The sequence below is a fragment of the Artibeus jamaicensis genome, unplaced genomic scaffold, assembly GCF_021234435.1.
Source record: "Artibeus jamaicensis isolate MK-2021 breed Jamaican fruit bat unplaced genomic scaffold, CSHL_Jam_final contig_793, whole genome shotgun sequence".
NCBI lineage: Eukaryota > Metazoa > Chordata > Mammalia > Chiroptera > Phyllostomidae > Artibeus > Artibeus jamaicensis.
This window is the reverse complement of record NW_026521975.1, coordinates 3,447,075-3,463,085: the sequence shown is the minus strand read 5'-3', so window position 1 is coordinate 3,463,085 and position 16,011 is coordinate 3,447,075. Positions and strand designations below refer to the sequence as shown.

At 39.8% G+C, this 16,011-nt stretch overlaps 1 protein-coding gene across 3 annotated transcripts in view; it reads left to right on the top strand.

Moving 5' to 3' along the window:
- MTUS2 (microtubule associated scaffold protein 2) overlaps window positions 1-16,011 on the top strand; it is a 620,738-nt gene that overhangs the window by 537,627 nt on the left and 67,100 nt on the right. The window contains exon 1 of one of the 3 annotated variants that reach the window (XM_037152910.2): window positions 6,266-6,675. The exons of the other annotated variants lie outside the window; for them this stretch is intronic. Coding sequence (XP_037008805.1) covers window positions 6,622-6,675 — 54 coding nt within the window. The 5' untranslated portion in view covers window positions 6,266-6,621. Of the gene's footprint in view, window positions 1-6,265; window positions 6,676-16,011 lie in introns of those variants that run through there. 3 annotated transcript variants of the gene reach the window in all.

Genomic DNA, 16,011 nt, shown 5'->3' with positions numbered 1-16,011 from the left:
AGTGAGCTTCACTGAGCATTTTTTCATTTCTAAATGCCCCAGAGAAGGAGCTGCTATTTTCTCACTCCATTCTAAGTCTTCATCCTGAGTTTTTCAGTGTTTTCTTCCAAAGATGTTCTGTTGGTGGGAAGGCTCACCTCCTTCAAGGGACCTCTCACCCTTACCAGGTGGCCCTCAAAAGACAGAAAAGCACCCTGGATTGTGGTATCTAACTTCTGTTCTCAACCAGAAGGAACCAAAGCTCCCGGAGGGGAAGGCTAATCCTAGACCTATAGCAAGAAATATTCAAAATGAGCCCAGAATACTGTGGTGTGTCAGAAAGCACAGGGGGGTGGGCTGATGAGATGTGTCGAAAGGACACAGAGACCAACAAGAAGGCCAAAGCTGAGATAAACTGAGCATCTAAAAAGAATAATAAGGCAATTGATTAAATACATTTTGCATATTAACATAAAAACATGAGATCATGCTGATGTTTTGAAAAAGTAAGAGAGAGCAAACAACCTCATTTGATACCATTACTACACCAAGCCTTTTGTTCAGAAAATTGGCACAATTATACATATAACAGGAAATCCTTTCCCTTTTCCTTAAAAGGAAAGCACTAAGCATTTATCCCATCTTTCCTGTATAAACAGTATTACCAGGAATTGACATCACCATAATTGATAATGAAAAATTCCTTCTTATATAACAATTCCAGCTCATAAATGCAAAAGGATGGTGGAATCGGAACATCATGGTGTAACTCCCAGTGATGTCATGAACTTCCGTAATAAGCATTAACAAACGAAGTCATTAGAAGACAGGGTGAGGGGAAATTATTGCTGCAGGAGATGAGGCTACATACCTGACCCACTGCAGCATCACTAACAGTGGAACACCTGGACATCCACGCTTCCTGCTGTGATGCAATGGGGCACCCACATATTACATCTGAGGTGTTGTCGCTGAAATACATTGAGCCTGAGTCTCATCTGGCCTCAAGGACTAAATTTCACTTTTAGGAATGCAGGAAAAAGTGAAATTACACTACAAGGAAGCAATGAGGCAAAGCTAGGTTAGTGCAAGATATTCTCCAAGTCAGCTCACTCAGTTTCTGAGTAAGTCAGTAGCTGGCAGTGCAGGAAGGCTGGGGGAAAGGGCAAGCACTACTATTGATAAAAGAGGCTCAAGAGATTTAACATCGTATGTGATATGTGGACTGAGTTTGAGTCCTGATTCAAGAAAACTAACAGTGTGATAGGAATGCAGACTGGTGCAGCCACTGTGCAAAACAATATGGAGGTTCCTCAAAAAATTGAAAATGGAATGACCTTCTGACTCAGCAATTCCACTTCTGTGTATAAAGCCAAAGAAACCCAGAACACTAATTTGAAAGATTATGTGCATCCCTATGTTCATTGCAGCTATGGGAAGCAACCCAGGTGCCCATAAATAGACAAGTGGCTATAACAGTCGTGGTACATTTATACAAGTGGTATACCACTCAGACATTAAAAAGAATGAAATCTTAATATTTGTGACAGTGTGGATGGATCTAGAGGGTATTATTCTAAGTGAAGTAAGTTAGAGAAAGACAAATACCATACAACTTCACTTATATGTGGAATATAAAGAACAAAATAAATGAACAAACAAAACTGAAACAGACTCATGGGTACAGAGACCACATTAATGGTTACCAGAGGGCAGGGTGGTCAGGGGGCCAGGCCAAAAAGCTGAAGGGATTAAGAAGTAGAACCTGGCAGTTACCTAATAGTCATGGAGATGTAAAGTGCAGCATAGAGAATATAGTCAATAATATTGTAGTAACTATGTATGGTGTCAGGTGAGTATTGGAAATATCAGGGGAACACTTTATAAAGTATATGATTATCAAACCATTATACTATATACCTGAAACTAATACAAAACCATTTTGAATTCCAAGTTATAATTGGAAAAAAATATGTGCCTGCTAAAAAAAAAGCAAAAAGTTTTTTTAAGTGGATGCTTTCAAACCTTGAAATATAATACAATCCTTTACATCATTTGCTGTATATGCAAAGAAATGTATTGTTTCCTACCAGTCTGATTTCTGACCACTATTTATGCTTTCATACTTTAAATTAACCTTGGTACTTACCAACTGAAAAAATATGTTACATTAATAAGATCATTATATAGAAATATGAAAAATAATTTTCATAATTAAAATAATTTTCTTTCAGAAACCAGGAAAATTTTGTTTTGGACTGGGTATTAGGTGCCAAGAAAATATTGTTATTTTATTCAATGCTTAAATGGCATTTTGGTTATATAAAGATATTCATGCCCTGACTGGGTAGCTCAGTTGGTTGGAGCATCGTACTGCGCACCAACAGGTTGTGGGTTCAATTTCTGGTCGGGGCACATACCTAGGTTTTGGGTTCTCTCTCTCCAGTCAGAGTGTGTATAGGGTCAGCCAACTGATGTTTCTCTCCCACACTGATGTCTCTCTCTCCCTCCCTCTCTCTCACTTTCTCTCTTCCTCTCTCACTCTCTCTCTTGCTCTCTCTCCTTTCCTCTCTTTCTAAAATCAATTAACTCACAAGGTCTTTCCAGAAAGTATCCAGCCATGTAATATGAAAAATAGAGGCATTTATTGAAGAAGATACAAGATACAAGAAACATTGTGCATAGGACAATGACACCTCAGTCCCCTTCAAAGTAGGCACCTTGGGACCTCACACAGTTCTCCCAATTGCCATCAGCTGCCCCATCGTATTTTCCTGAATCTCGTCTAAGTTTGAAATCCCTTCCCTTTCAAAGGTGATTTTGGTTTTGGGAAAAGCTAGAAGTCACAGGACACCAAATCTGGGCTGTAGGTGGCTGAGTCACCTGGGTGATTTGATGTTTCACCAAAAGACTCTGAATGCAATGTGATGCATGAGTAGGCACGCTGTCATGATGAAGCTGCCAATCACCAGTTGCCCATAGCTGTGAACTTCTGAATCATCTGACTAGTTTCCATGGAGTGATGTTCAAGCTTAACACAAAATTTAATGCAGATTCTTTGCTCTATTCACTCAGTCATTTGAATGCAGTGGCCGCACAGTACACACACTCACTCAACAGCATCTACCGCCCCCACTGACAAGTACAGTGAAGTCGTCATTGTTCACGCATGCACATTCCAGTCCACTCTCATTGGCCACCAGTTTATATTGAGGCCATGCAAACCATTCTCATTATATTAACAATGACTGGACTTTTTCTGGACAGATCTCATATCCTCAGCTGAGGATTTTAAAAAATGCTCATGATTTTCAGCAATGCATACTAAAGTGTGTAGGGCTTTGCTTTCAAATACTTTAACAAATTAGAAAAGAAAAGTGACAAGCAAAAATAAAGTGACAAAACCTTGATAATCATTGAATCTGGGTAATGGATGCACAAAAAAAAGTAAAAAAGGGACAGGAGAAACATGTGCCAAAATCTTGATAACTGTTGAAACTGGAAATGTGTATACGAAAGTCCTTTGTATTTATCCCTCTATTTTTAAGTATATTTAAAGTTGTTTTAAAATATAAAGGAAACAAACATGGCACAACTCTAGGAAATTGGTACATTTCTCAAAACCTGGGTTATTTGCACTGAGGTCATTGCACCGCATGTGCCAAGATTTCCGCAATGCTGTCTGGGTGGACTGAGCCAACGCTGGTCCCACACCCCACAGTTGGTTCTGTCTGTGAACGGGTAGAAAGACTGAATGTCATCTTCCTCCAGGCAGCCTCCTTAACCTTAGCCTAATCAGCGGGGAACTGTAGGAGCAAGCACTCTCATACATCATCCAAGAATAAACAGTAGTTTTCCAGTACAGTGCAATCTGAATCCTAATTTAGAAACAGTTGTGTATAACATTACCCTAGGGCCTCCCCACTCCACTGGTTCCGTCCACCCTGGGGGCTTGACTTTATCAGGATATAGTCTATTGTCCAGGGACCGTGTGTCTGTCTCCAGGGGAATGCAAGCCACCCCATTTTCATTTTTAATTGTGATGAAATACACATGTCCAAAAAATGTACCAATTTAATCATTCCTTCAAGTGTATAGTTCAGTAGCATTTAGTACCTTCACATTATTGTATAATTAATATCTAGACTTCTTTTTATCTTGCAAAACAGAAACTGACCCATTAAGTAACAGTTCTCCATTCCCACTCTTCTCCCCAGCCCCTGGCAATCACCATACTACTTTCTGTCTCTATAAATTTGACTATAAATCACACAGTATCATTTTGTGACTGATTTATTTCACTCAGCAGAATGTCCTCAAGGTTCGTCCATGTTGTAGCATGTGCCGGAGTGTTTTTTTTAAAGACTGAATGCTATTCCACTGTATGGAAAGACCACATTTTGTCCATCCATTCTCTGTTGATGGACACTTTGGTTGCTTCTACCTTTTGCCTGTTGTAATGCTGCTGTGAATGTTGGTGAACAGGGCACTGCATCTTGCAATACAAATTTTTGTATCCCACTGCTTCAAAAGTGTTCAGAACAGTTCCCAGACCAGGTTCAAGCTCCAGTTACTGTGAGCCTCCCGCCCTCAGGGAAGTCTGCCCAAGCCCATGGCTGAGGAGGGCAAGTCTATGTGAACAGGCACTTGTTGTTGCCTTCTCCCTGGTGCACTTTGTTTTAATGCAATAAAAACAATAAGTGCTGGCCTGGCTGGTGTGGCTCAGTGGATTGAGTGCAGGACTGCGAACCAAAAGATCGCAGTTCGATTCCCAGTCAGGGCACATGCCTGGGCTGTGGGCTGGTTTCCAGCGGGGGACACATAAGAGGCAACCATAGATTGATATTTTACTCCCTCTCTCCTTCCCTTCCCCTCTAAAGATAAATAAATAAAATCTTAAAAAAATAATAAGTGCAGGCAAAAGGGTAAACATGGGAAATTCACTCCCTCATTCCCTAGGCCGTGGTTTCTGTTATGTGGAAGGTCTGTATCTTTCCAAAAGCTTTGTCCTACACACATACCAATGTATATATGAGTGTGGTTTTGCTCTGCGCTTTATCAGTTTGTCTCTCAACAGTGTGTCACCTTTCCATGCAGTGGGAAGGTGCTGTGTATCTAGAGTATTTTCCACTTCTATGCTGTTACAAACGATGCTAAATTGAGTGTCCTCACAAATACAGCCTTGCACATTTTTGTGAGTGTTGCAGGACAGAAGTGGAAATGAGGGCTCAAAGTGCGGGTACAGTTAAAATGCTGACCGCCATGTAGCACCCCTAATGGACTGTGATAATTTACCTGCTAGTTTAAAAGAGAGATTTGAGTTTATTACTTCAAGTTTAGGGCAAACATCCCTGTCTGGTGTCATCAGATCACCCAGTACCCTTGCCCTCTTTACAAGCAAGTCCAAACAGCTTGTGCTACTTAATTAAAATGTGCTTGGAAAATCTCAGGCTAGTAAAATTAGATAATTTTAACAACTGTTGTGTTTATCATTTTAGGCAAATTTAATGGGTGAAAATATAGTTGTATGTTTCTGCAAATGATACATTTCAGGATTTCTTTTTTAAAGTATCAGGAAATACAAAGTTAATCTTGTAAATATTCACATCTTTTACTTTCAGGATTACACAAATGTATATTTGAAATGCCACGTGTCTTTTGAAAAAACAAATAAATCAATAAACATTTGTTCCCTACCCCTTCCCTTTTTTCCTGTCAACTGTTTGCAAAATTACAAATTGCCCAGAAAAATCAAGTCCTTTAAGGCTTTTTTGTCAATATGCCCAGGGGAGTACTGCCCCCAACCCCGAGTTTAATTACTGAAGCCAGTAGAAAGGTTAGTGAATGTCTGCCTAGGCAAGCAATTTCACAATTGTATTTCAAATGTAAAGATTTCATCAAATAAGGCAAAAATTGTACACAAATTTGAAAACGAGAGATTGGTGGTCCACGGAGACGACCAATACCCTAAGAGGAGGAGTTACAGGAGAGGAAAAGCCTGTAACTCACGTCTGTACGTTTGCACGTTTACTTCTCAGGAAAATAGAGCGCCCGCGTCTCAGCAGAACCAAGCCCGTTAACCCTCCCCGCAGTCCTCGGTGCACAGCCTCCGTGGTGGCCAGGCTCTTCTTTTGTGTCCCCTCGCTCTCCCTGCGCGTCTGCGTGGTGCAGGGGCGCCTCCGCACAGGGGCTGGGCTGGGCTGGGCTGGAGGCCGCAACCCCACCCCCGCCCCACCCCATAACCCCTCTGCTTTCCCGGCAGGCGGGCTGAGCTCTCCGAAGACAGCAATCGGTATATGCCCGATTGTTATGCGACTATTGATTCACCTCGCTCTGAAGATCCCAGTGGCAAAGTGATCCCCCCTCCATGTCCCCTCCCTTCCTGGCTCCCGCCCTCCCTCCCGTTGCAGCAGGATCCCAGCGCTGGAGCTCCTACCCCTCCTCCTCCTCCTCCTCCCGTTGCTCTGGCTCTGGGATTCCTTAAGTTATTAGGAGAAATAAGGTAGCCACGGGGAGGGGACCACATGGAAGTTGTGACAGCTCCCAGCGGCGCGCCCCTTTCTTCTGAGCCCGTACCTCGCCTTAGGAATTACCGCTGACACGTTGAATGAAGGAAGTCCCCGTGCCAGCCAACCTGCCGGGATGGGCCACTGCTGCTGCAAGCCTTATATCTGCCTTCAGTGCCTGGACAAGACGGTACTTTGCCTTCCCTCTCTCTTCTTCCCTCTCCTCCTTTTAAAGGGCAGCGAGAAAGCCAGAGCCGCCACCTCTGTCCCTCTCCCTAGCCTGTGTGTGTGCGCGCTTTGTTGATAGGCGGGAGGCTGCCTTCTGGTTCCAATGTGCTGTTCTCAGCCACTCTGCAGAGCCTTACATAATTCTTCTTCCTGCAGTCTTAAATGTAACTGTTGCATTTCCCTGAAACAGTTGGGCTGTGCTTGAACAGCTTGAAATCCAAGCTGCCAAGAAATCCCTGGAATGTTCTCAATGCATTTTAATGTACCTGTGAAACCTAAAATGTTCTAGTGGGAAACTTAGATTAGCTAGACATGTTTTTCTCTGCCAACCGCTAACTTTGAAAGTTTACCACTTTTTCACAAACAGCATCCATCCTTGTAACTTGTATTCTCAAGGGCAGTGAAGGAAGCACCAACCGGTACGGTTATTCTCTCTGTGCTTTGCGGCATCACGTGGGGTGAATAGCACAGAGGGGAAAACTAAGAGCTGGAGTCTGTGGGTGTGTTCAGGTCTTCAGGGGCAGGAGATTCCCAGCCAGGGACCTGGAAATACACTGCAAGAGAGAACTGTATGACGGTTCCAACACAAAGCTGTTCTTTGCTTTTGGCATTTGCCTGTCAGCTTGCAGACGGATTAGGATATGCTTTTAATTTTACTACTAAAAATATGTTGGCCAGAAACCTTGTCTCTGTGATATATTTTATTCTCCTGTTCATTGGGATTTCTCAAAGATACATGAAATGGGATTTATTAAGTGGTTGAAATCACCTCCTTTCCACCCATGTGGACATCAGCTGCAGTGTTACTATATGATACTATCATATACTATCATAATGTATATGATAGACCAGGTGAAGAAACAATATGGATTCATATGAAGCTCATTACAAGGATGTCACTTGGGAACATTAATTATTAGTCTGTTTATAAACTGTGACCTAAAGTCAGATTACATACCACCTAGGAATATTAAACTGTTATTGTAAAATTCACCTAGTACTTTTGTCCCAGTATTTCAGTGAAATAACAACTGTTTCAGTGGGTTTGGCTTTTGCTACCATGAGTATGAACTAAAATATGTATGTATACATTTATGTACTTTTAACAACAAATAGAAATATAAGACATTTATACTGAGTTGTTTGTAAATCAAACCTTGAAGTAATTAAGCCCTTTTCCCAAAAGAGTGGTCACAAAAAGGCATTGAAGAAAGCTTTGGACAATAATTATAATAAAAGGGACGCATTTGCTACACGTACAATATTATGTTCATATTCCTAACCCCGTTACAAAATTTTTAGAAGTAGAAGCTATAATACGCAGACCTTTTTTTTGAGAAAATATATTTTAAAGTGAAACCACCCCTTTTATGTTTCAAATCAAGTTCTTGAAAATAATTATCCCTGTGTCATTCTTAGTTTGGGCATTTGGGAAGATAATGGAAAGTTACTTCATCTCCTTAGCAGTGTGATATTTAAGTAATTTTCAAACCTTTGAGCTTTGGAACGTCCAATTTAATCAAATCATTTTTTACCAATAAAAACTTAAATGCTTCCACTGTATGTCAGCTTTCTCACTATGTCGACATCCACATTTCTTGACTTCTCTTTGTTATGTGTTAGAATAGTGTTCCTGATGGGGGTTTTGTAGACATGTATTCATAGATTCTCATTGTAGACATAGAGAGCTTTCTTTCGTTAAGTATTAAAAAATATTATTGTTTTATTTAGTCTCCCACTTTTCAGGGTAACTCCACAGACAGTATGCAAAAATTACCTGTTTATCCAGTGGTCACTTGTTGGGCCAGGCATTGCATGCTAGAAGTATTATGGGGTTCCACTCCAACCTCCAACTCTGGGAACCAGGACCCCTTCAACTCCCCCAGTTAAACCCTTTAGTTTGCCAATTGCCTTGAGGAGTACCCCGCAAGGCTTGATGACACGGTTGGCAACCTTGTTTCTGGTTACTTTATTCCAGTTTAATAACCCTTGAAGAAAAAAATGAACATTTCCTCAGAACTTTATACGGATGCAAAATTTTTTAAAAACTTAATTTTGAAAAGTAAAAAGCATTTCTAACAGTTTGATCATATTGCAGCTAAGGAGGTTCTGAAAACAGTGGTGGGACAATTAAAGACACTTTTAAGTAATTGGTTTCAGAGGGGCCGAGAAGTAGAAATCTGCTTCTTTAGCATTAATTTATTGGGAGGAACTGTAGAAGCTTGCTAGAGTATAAAATAAACAAAAATGTGTTAAATGAGCAAGAGGTTTTTAAAAACTGATCGTGTTTACGTTTTTAACTTTTTAAAAGCTTTTCACTGACAATATTCATTTCTGGTTTATTTTGTGCCTATGTATTGTGGGAACTATCAAAGAATTATTAAAAGACACATTTTGCCCAGTGGAGTTTACTTGTTACTTGTTTGGCTGTACTTCTGCCTTTTTCAGAGAAATTATAAGTGGGGTAGGTAACAATAACATATATAGAGCAATTAAAACATCAGTACAGGAGTGGAGTATCGTATAATTAAGTGAGATTCTGTGGTCCTTAGCTTATGCGTTCTTGGAATCTAGTGAAAAGAGAAGTTCGTGCTAGAATCATAGGTAACGTTTCTTGGAAAAAGCGGAATGTGAATTTCACTTGGAAGAATGTGGGGAGTTTTGGCGAACTGGTGAGGAGAAGGAGTGGAATTCTGAGCAAGCAGTGCCTGAGTGAAGGCGTGCTCGCCCAGAGTGATGAAGGCTGAGAGGAGACACAGAGGGATATGAGCACATCAGGAGTGTAGAGGACTACTTTCCAGGCTAAAAGCCAGACCCAGGTTTTTTAACTTGAGTTAGTAAGAAGTAGGTGTCCATCTTGAGAGTCTGAGATGTGAAGAAACATTCAAACTTGTAGAGAATTTTTATAACAGTTTATTTGAGCCAAACTGAGGACATTGCCAAGAAACAAGATCTCAAATTATCCAGAGAAGAATGCTTTTGCAGTTTTTCTTATGCATTTGGAATTAAGGAGGGAATGTAAAGATTTTATAAAGGTTAGAGAAAGCAAAGTACAGGATAGGACCAGGAGTAGGTGCTCCCTTGCGGGTGGTTATGCTTCTGAGAGGTCTAGAAAAGAGGATTACTCTGGCATCTCAAAGACGAATTAGTATAGGTGCACAAAAGGCACGGATAAACCTTTTACAGGCCTGGAGATGGACTACCCACCATGACCTGCACAGTCAGGAATTCGAGACCAGCTCACCCTGTGAGGCTATTTTCAGTCAGATTTATTACAGAGCCCTTTTTTCATCCACAGAGCAGAGCAGCAGTCTGTAGAAAGGCTTATTCTGCAGGTGTTTTGAAAGGAAGGGTGTGATCCAGGAAGAACTGTGGGGCATCCAGATGGATCCCATAGAGCCCACTAAGCTGTGGACTCAGCCTGGTCCTGGATCCAGCCAGCAGCTCTGCATGTTCAGAAGCTCTCACCTTTAACCTGCCCGAGTAGATCCTTCTTGGGACTTTGAGTTACTAAGATAAGTAAACTAGATGAATAAACCATAATGCCACCTTGTTTTTTAATAATAAAAAAAAACAACCAAATGAACGATAACTAGATGACAAGCAAGCAAAGGATAATCTGATTGAGAAACATGTTATTTCTTTTTAGAGTCAAGGCCTAGCTTCATAAGAAGCTTTCATAAAGAGTGGAATCTGAGCTACATAATTTAGGCCTGAAGTGGCCTCAGAGCCTGGTGTGTCTGTGTCCTGCCACCCTTCGAGCCTAAAATTAATGCAGGTGAGGGGCTGTGTGATTGCTATTACCTGGGTGACTGACTGCTTTCTCTAAGCCCCCTTTGCTCTGCTCCTTTCACTAGGACTCACAAACCAGGTTTAGTTACTGCCCTAATCCTTTGGAGTTAATTTGCATATCTCTACCCTAACCTTTCTGTGTTGAAGGTAACCTTGTAGACCTTTTCTCTAAATCCTTGCTAGTGGTGGGAGTTGGGAAAAGGCTCCTCAATCTTACTCACAGATATGTGGGGGTGACCTGACAGCAAAGAATTTCGGAAGGTGATTAGAGGAAGCTTGAATCCAAAAGGGCAAGAAACTTCTTAAGTGATACATAAATGGGTTAAAAATCAGAGTACTGGCTAATTGTCCCTTATTTTGCTCATTCTGAGATCCCAAATTCCCTAGCACTACTTCTTTGGATTCACATTCCTTTTCCTTGAGCCAGGTCTCTGTCCTCTCTGATTGTTCACTAGCAAAGCAACCCAAGTGTGGCATGACACCCCTGATTAACTGCAACCTCTTAGGGAAGCAAGTCATTTTAAACCGCTGACAGCCCCCATCATGCACAATGGCAAAGACTGGAATGAAGTCCCTTTAAGTTTAGTCATTCTGATTTTTATATATATTTTAAAATTTTTTTAAGCATTTTAAAATTTAATTATTGTTCAAGTCCAGTTTTCTGTCTTTTACTCCCATCCCAGCCCACCCTCCCAGTGCTCCCCACCTCTCTCCCATTTCCACCCCCCTTAGTTGTTGTCCATGTGTCCTTTATACTTGTTCCTGTGAATCCTTCCCCTTTTCCCTGGAATTCTCACCCCTCTGGTCCCTGTCAGTCTGTTCCTTATTTCAGTGTCTTTGGTTATATTTTGCTTGCTTCTTCATTTTGTTGTTCAGGTTCCTGTTAAATGTGAGATCATATGGTATTTGTCTTTCACTGCCTGACTTATTTCACTCAGCATAATGCTTTCCAGTTCCATCCATGCTATTTCAAAAAGTAGTAGCTCCTTCTTTCTTTCTGCTGCATAGAACTCCATTATGTAAATGTACCATAGTTTTTGGATCCATTCATTTACTGATGGGCACCTAGGTTGCTTCCAGCTCTTGGCTATTGTAAATTGTGCTGCTATGAACATTGGGGTGCATAGGTTCTTTTGGATTGGTGTTTCAGGGTTCTTAGGATGTACTCCTATCAGTGGAATTGCTGGGTCAAAAGGCAGATCTATTTTTACTTTTCTGAGAAAATTCCATACTGTTTTCCATAATGGTTGTACCAGACTGCAATTCCACCAACAGTGAACTAGGTAGGGTCCCCTTTTCCCCACAACCTCTCCAGCATTTGTTGTTTGTTGCTTTGTTTATGATGGCCATTCTGACCAGTGTAAAGTGGTATCTCACTGTGATTTTAATTTGCATCTCTCTGATAGCTAGCAATATTGAGCATCTTTTCATGTGTCCCTGGATCTTCTGTATGTCCTTCTTGGAGAAGTGTCTGTTCAAGTCCTTTGCCCATTTTTTAATTGGGTTCTTGTCTTCTTAGAGTGGAGTCTTGTAAGTTCTTTTTATATTTTGGAGATTAAACCTTTGTCTGAGGTATCATTGGCAAATATGTTTTCCCATACACTTGGTTCTCTTTTTATCTTAATATTGTTCGCTTTAGCTATGCAGAAGCCTTTTATTTTGATGAGATCCCATTTGTTTATTCTTTCCTTTATGTCCCTTGCTCTAGGGGACTTATCAGTAAAAATGTTGCTGCATGAAATATCTGAGATTTTCCTGACAATGTTCTCCTTTAGGACTTTAATGGTGCCACAGCTTATATTTAAGTCTTTTATCTACCTTGAATTTATTTTGGTGTATGCTGTAAGTTGGTGCTCCTTTCATTTTTTTTGCAAGTAGCTGTCCAGTTCTCCCAACACCATTTGTTAAAGAGGCTATTATTACTCCATTCTATGTTACTGCCCCCTTTGTCAAATATTAATTGACCATAGAGACTTGGGTTTATTTCTGGGCTCTCTGTTCTGTTTCATTGGTCCATGTGCCTGTTTTTATGCCAGTACCAGGCTGTTTTGATTACAGTGGCCTTGTAATACAGTTTGATATCAGGTATTGTGATCTTTCCTACTTTGTTCTTCTTTCTCAAAATCACAGCTGCTATTGGGGGTCATTTATGGTTTCATATACATTTTTGAAGTGTTTGTTCTATGCCCGTGAAATATGCCGTTGACACTTTAATAGGAATTGCATTGAATCTGTACATTGCTTTGGGTAGTATGGACATTTTGATGATGTTAATTCTTCCAATCCATTAACATTGTATACATTTCCATTTGTTTGTGTCTTCCTTGATTTCTCTCTTCAGTGTTGTGTAGTTTTCTGCGTACAGGTCTTTTACCTCCTTGGTTAGGTTTATTTCCAGATGTTTTATTTTTCTTTTGTTATATCAAATGGGATTTTTTTCTTGATTTCTGTTACTATTGTTTCATTGTTGGTATACAAAAATGCCTTTGTTATCTGGATATTGACTTTGTATCCTGCTGTTTTGCCAAATTCATTAATTAGTTCGAGCAGTTTTTGGGTAGAGTCTATAGGATTTTCCATGTACACTATCATATCATCTGCAAACAATGACAGTTTTGTTTCCCCCTTTCTGATTTGGATGTCTTTTATTTCCTTTTCTTGCCTGATCTCTGTGGCTAGGACTTCCAATACTATATTGAATAGAAGTGGTGAAAGTGGACAACCTTGTCTTGTTCCTGATCTTAGTGGAAAAGCTTTTAGTTTTTGCCCATTGAATATGATGTTGGCTGTAGGTCTCTCATATGTGGCCTTTATTGAGGAATGCTTCCTCTATTCCCACTCTTCTGAGTGTTTTTATCATAAATGGGTGCTGTATCTTATCAAATGCTTTTTCTGCATCTGTTGATATGATCATGTGGTTTTTGTCTTTGCTTTTGTTTATGTGGTGTATTACATTTACTGATTTGTGAATATTAACCCATCCTTGCATCCCTGGGATGAATCCCACTTGGTCATGGTGTATGATGTTTTTAATGTATTGTTGGATGCAATTTGCCAATATTTGGTTGAGGATTTTAGCATCTAAGTCCATCAGCAATATTGGCCTGAAGTTTTCTTTCTTTGTTTTGTCTCTATGTGGTTTTGGAATTAGGATGATGCTGGCTTCATAAAAAGAGTGGGAGTCTTCCATCATTTTGGATTTTTTTTTTTTGGAATAATCTGTGAAGGATAGGGGTTAGCTCTTCCTTAAATGCTTTATAGATTTCTCCTGTGAAACTATCTAGTCCAGGGCTTTTGTGTGCCAGGAGTTTTTTGATTACAGCTTCAAGTTCATCTGCTGTTATTGGTCTGTTCAGGCTTTCTGCTTCTTCATTGAGTTTTGGAAGATTATATTTTTCTAGAAATTTGTCCATTTCACCTAGGTTTTCAAATTTCTTGGCATACAGTTCTTCATAGTAATTTCTTACAATTCCTTCTATTTCTGTGATATCAGTTGCAGTCTCTCTGCTTTCATTTCTGATTGTGTTTATTTGCATTCTCTCTCTTCTTTTCTTGATGAGCCTACTTAATGGCTTGTTGATTTTGTTTATCTTTTCAAAGAACCAGCTCCTGGATTCATCAATTTTTAGAATTGTGCTTTTAGTCTCTATGTCATTTAGTTCTGCTCTGATCTTGGTTATTTCCTTCCTTCTACTTGCTCTGGGCTGTCTTTGTTGTTGTTCCTCAAGTTCTTGTAGGCGTAGGGTTAGGTTGTTTGTTTGAAATGTTTCTATCTTTTTTAGATAGGCCTGCATTGCTATGAACGTTCTTCTCAGAACTGCCTTCATTGTGTTCCATAAATTTTGAGTTGTTGTGAGTTCATTTTCTTATGTTTCTAGAAACTTTTTGATTCCTTCCTTAATTTCATTCTTGACCCATTTGTTGTTTAATAGCATACCATTCAGTCTCCATGATTTTGGGTGTTTGTGGTTTTTTCCTTTGGGGTTGGTTTCCAGTGTCAGTCCCTTGTGGTCATAGAAGATGCTTGGTATGATTTCAGTTTTCTTGAGTTTGTTGAGGCTCGTTTTCTGTCCTATCATGTGGTCTATCTTTGAAAATGTTCCATGTGCATTTGAAAAGAATGTGTATGTAGCTTCTTTGGCATGAAGGGCTCTATATATATCAGTTAAGTCCATTCATCAAGGGCATTGTTTAATGCCACAATGTCTTTGTTGATATTTTGTTTGGAAGATATGTCCATTTTTGACACTGGGGTGTTAAAATCCACTGCTATAATTGTGTTGCTGTCAATATCTTTCTTGAAGATTTGACAATTTGACAATCTAAGACGATTTTCTTAGAGAAAATCCTCTAAGATTTTTTTATATATTTGGGTGTTTCTATGTTGCATATATATTTATGATGTCAATGTCTTCTTGGTGGATTCTTCCCTTGAGTATTATGAAGTGACCTTTTGGGTCTCTCTCTTTTTTAAGTCTATTTTCTGATTTGAGTATTGCCACCCTGGCTTTTTTTCTTGTCTCTTTGCTTGGGAAAATTGTTTCCAGCCCTTCACTTTTAGTCTGTGTAGGTCTTTTGTCCTGAGCTGTGTCTTTTGTAGGCAGAATATGTGTGGGCATGCTTTCTTATCCATTCAGTTATTCTGTGCCTTTGATTGGAGCATTTAATCCATTTACATTTAATGTTATTATTGATAGATACTTATTCATTGGCATTTTTGTACCTATGTTCCTCTCTGTCTCTCTCTTTTCCTTCTGTTCCTTAAAGCAGTGTTTTTAGCATCTCTTGCAGAGCTGGTTTGGTAGAGGAATATTCTTTTAGACTTCTTTTGTCTTGGAAGCTCTTTATTTGGCCTTCTATCTTGATTGAGAGCCTTTCTGGTAAAGTAGCCTGGGTTGCAGGCCTCTGTTTCTCATTACTTGGAATATTTCTTGCCATTCTCTTCTTGCTTGGAGTCTTTCCATTGAGAAGTCAGTAGCTAACCTTATTGGGGCTCCTTTGTATGTTACTTCCTTTTTCTCCCTTGCAGCCTTTAAGATTCTCTCTTATCTTGGAATTTTGCCATTTTAATGATGATGTGTCTTGAAGTGGGCCTCTTTGGGTTCCTCTTCATTGGGACTCTCTGTGATTCCTTGATTTTGTGTGAGTTTTTTCTCTCATCAAATTAGGGAAGTTTTCCCTCATTACTTTTTCAAATAGGTTTTCTATCCCTTGTTCTTCTCCTTCTGGTATTCCTATTATTTGGATATTATTACGTTTCATATTGTCTTGCATTTCTCTTAATCCCTCTTCATTCTTTCTGAGCCTCTTTTTTTTTCTTGCTCTTTCTGGGAGTTTTTTTCTACTTTGTCCTCCAACTCACTAACCCAATCTTCTGCTTCATCGATCCTGCTTTTGATTCCTTCTACTGTATTTTTCAGTTCAGAAATTGTATTCTTCATTTCCTCTGGCCTTTGCTGATAGTTTCTATTTTCTTTTTGATGTTGATATAGTTTTCAGTGAGTTC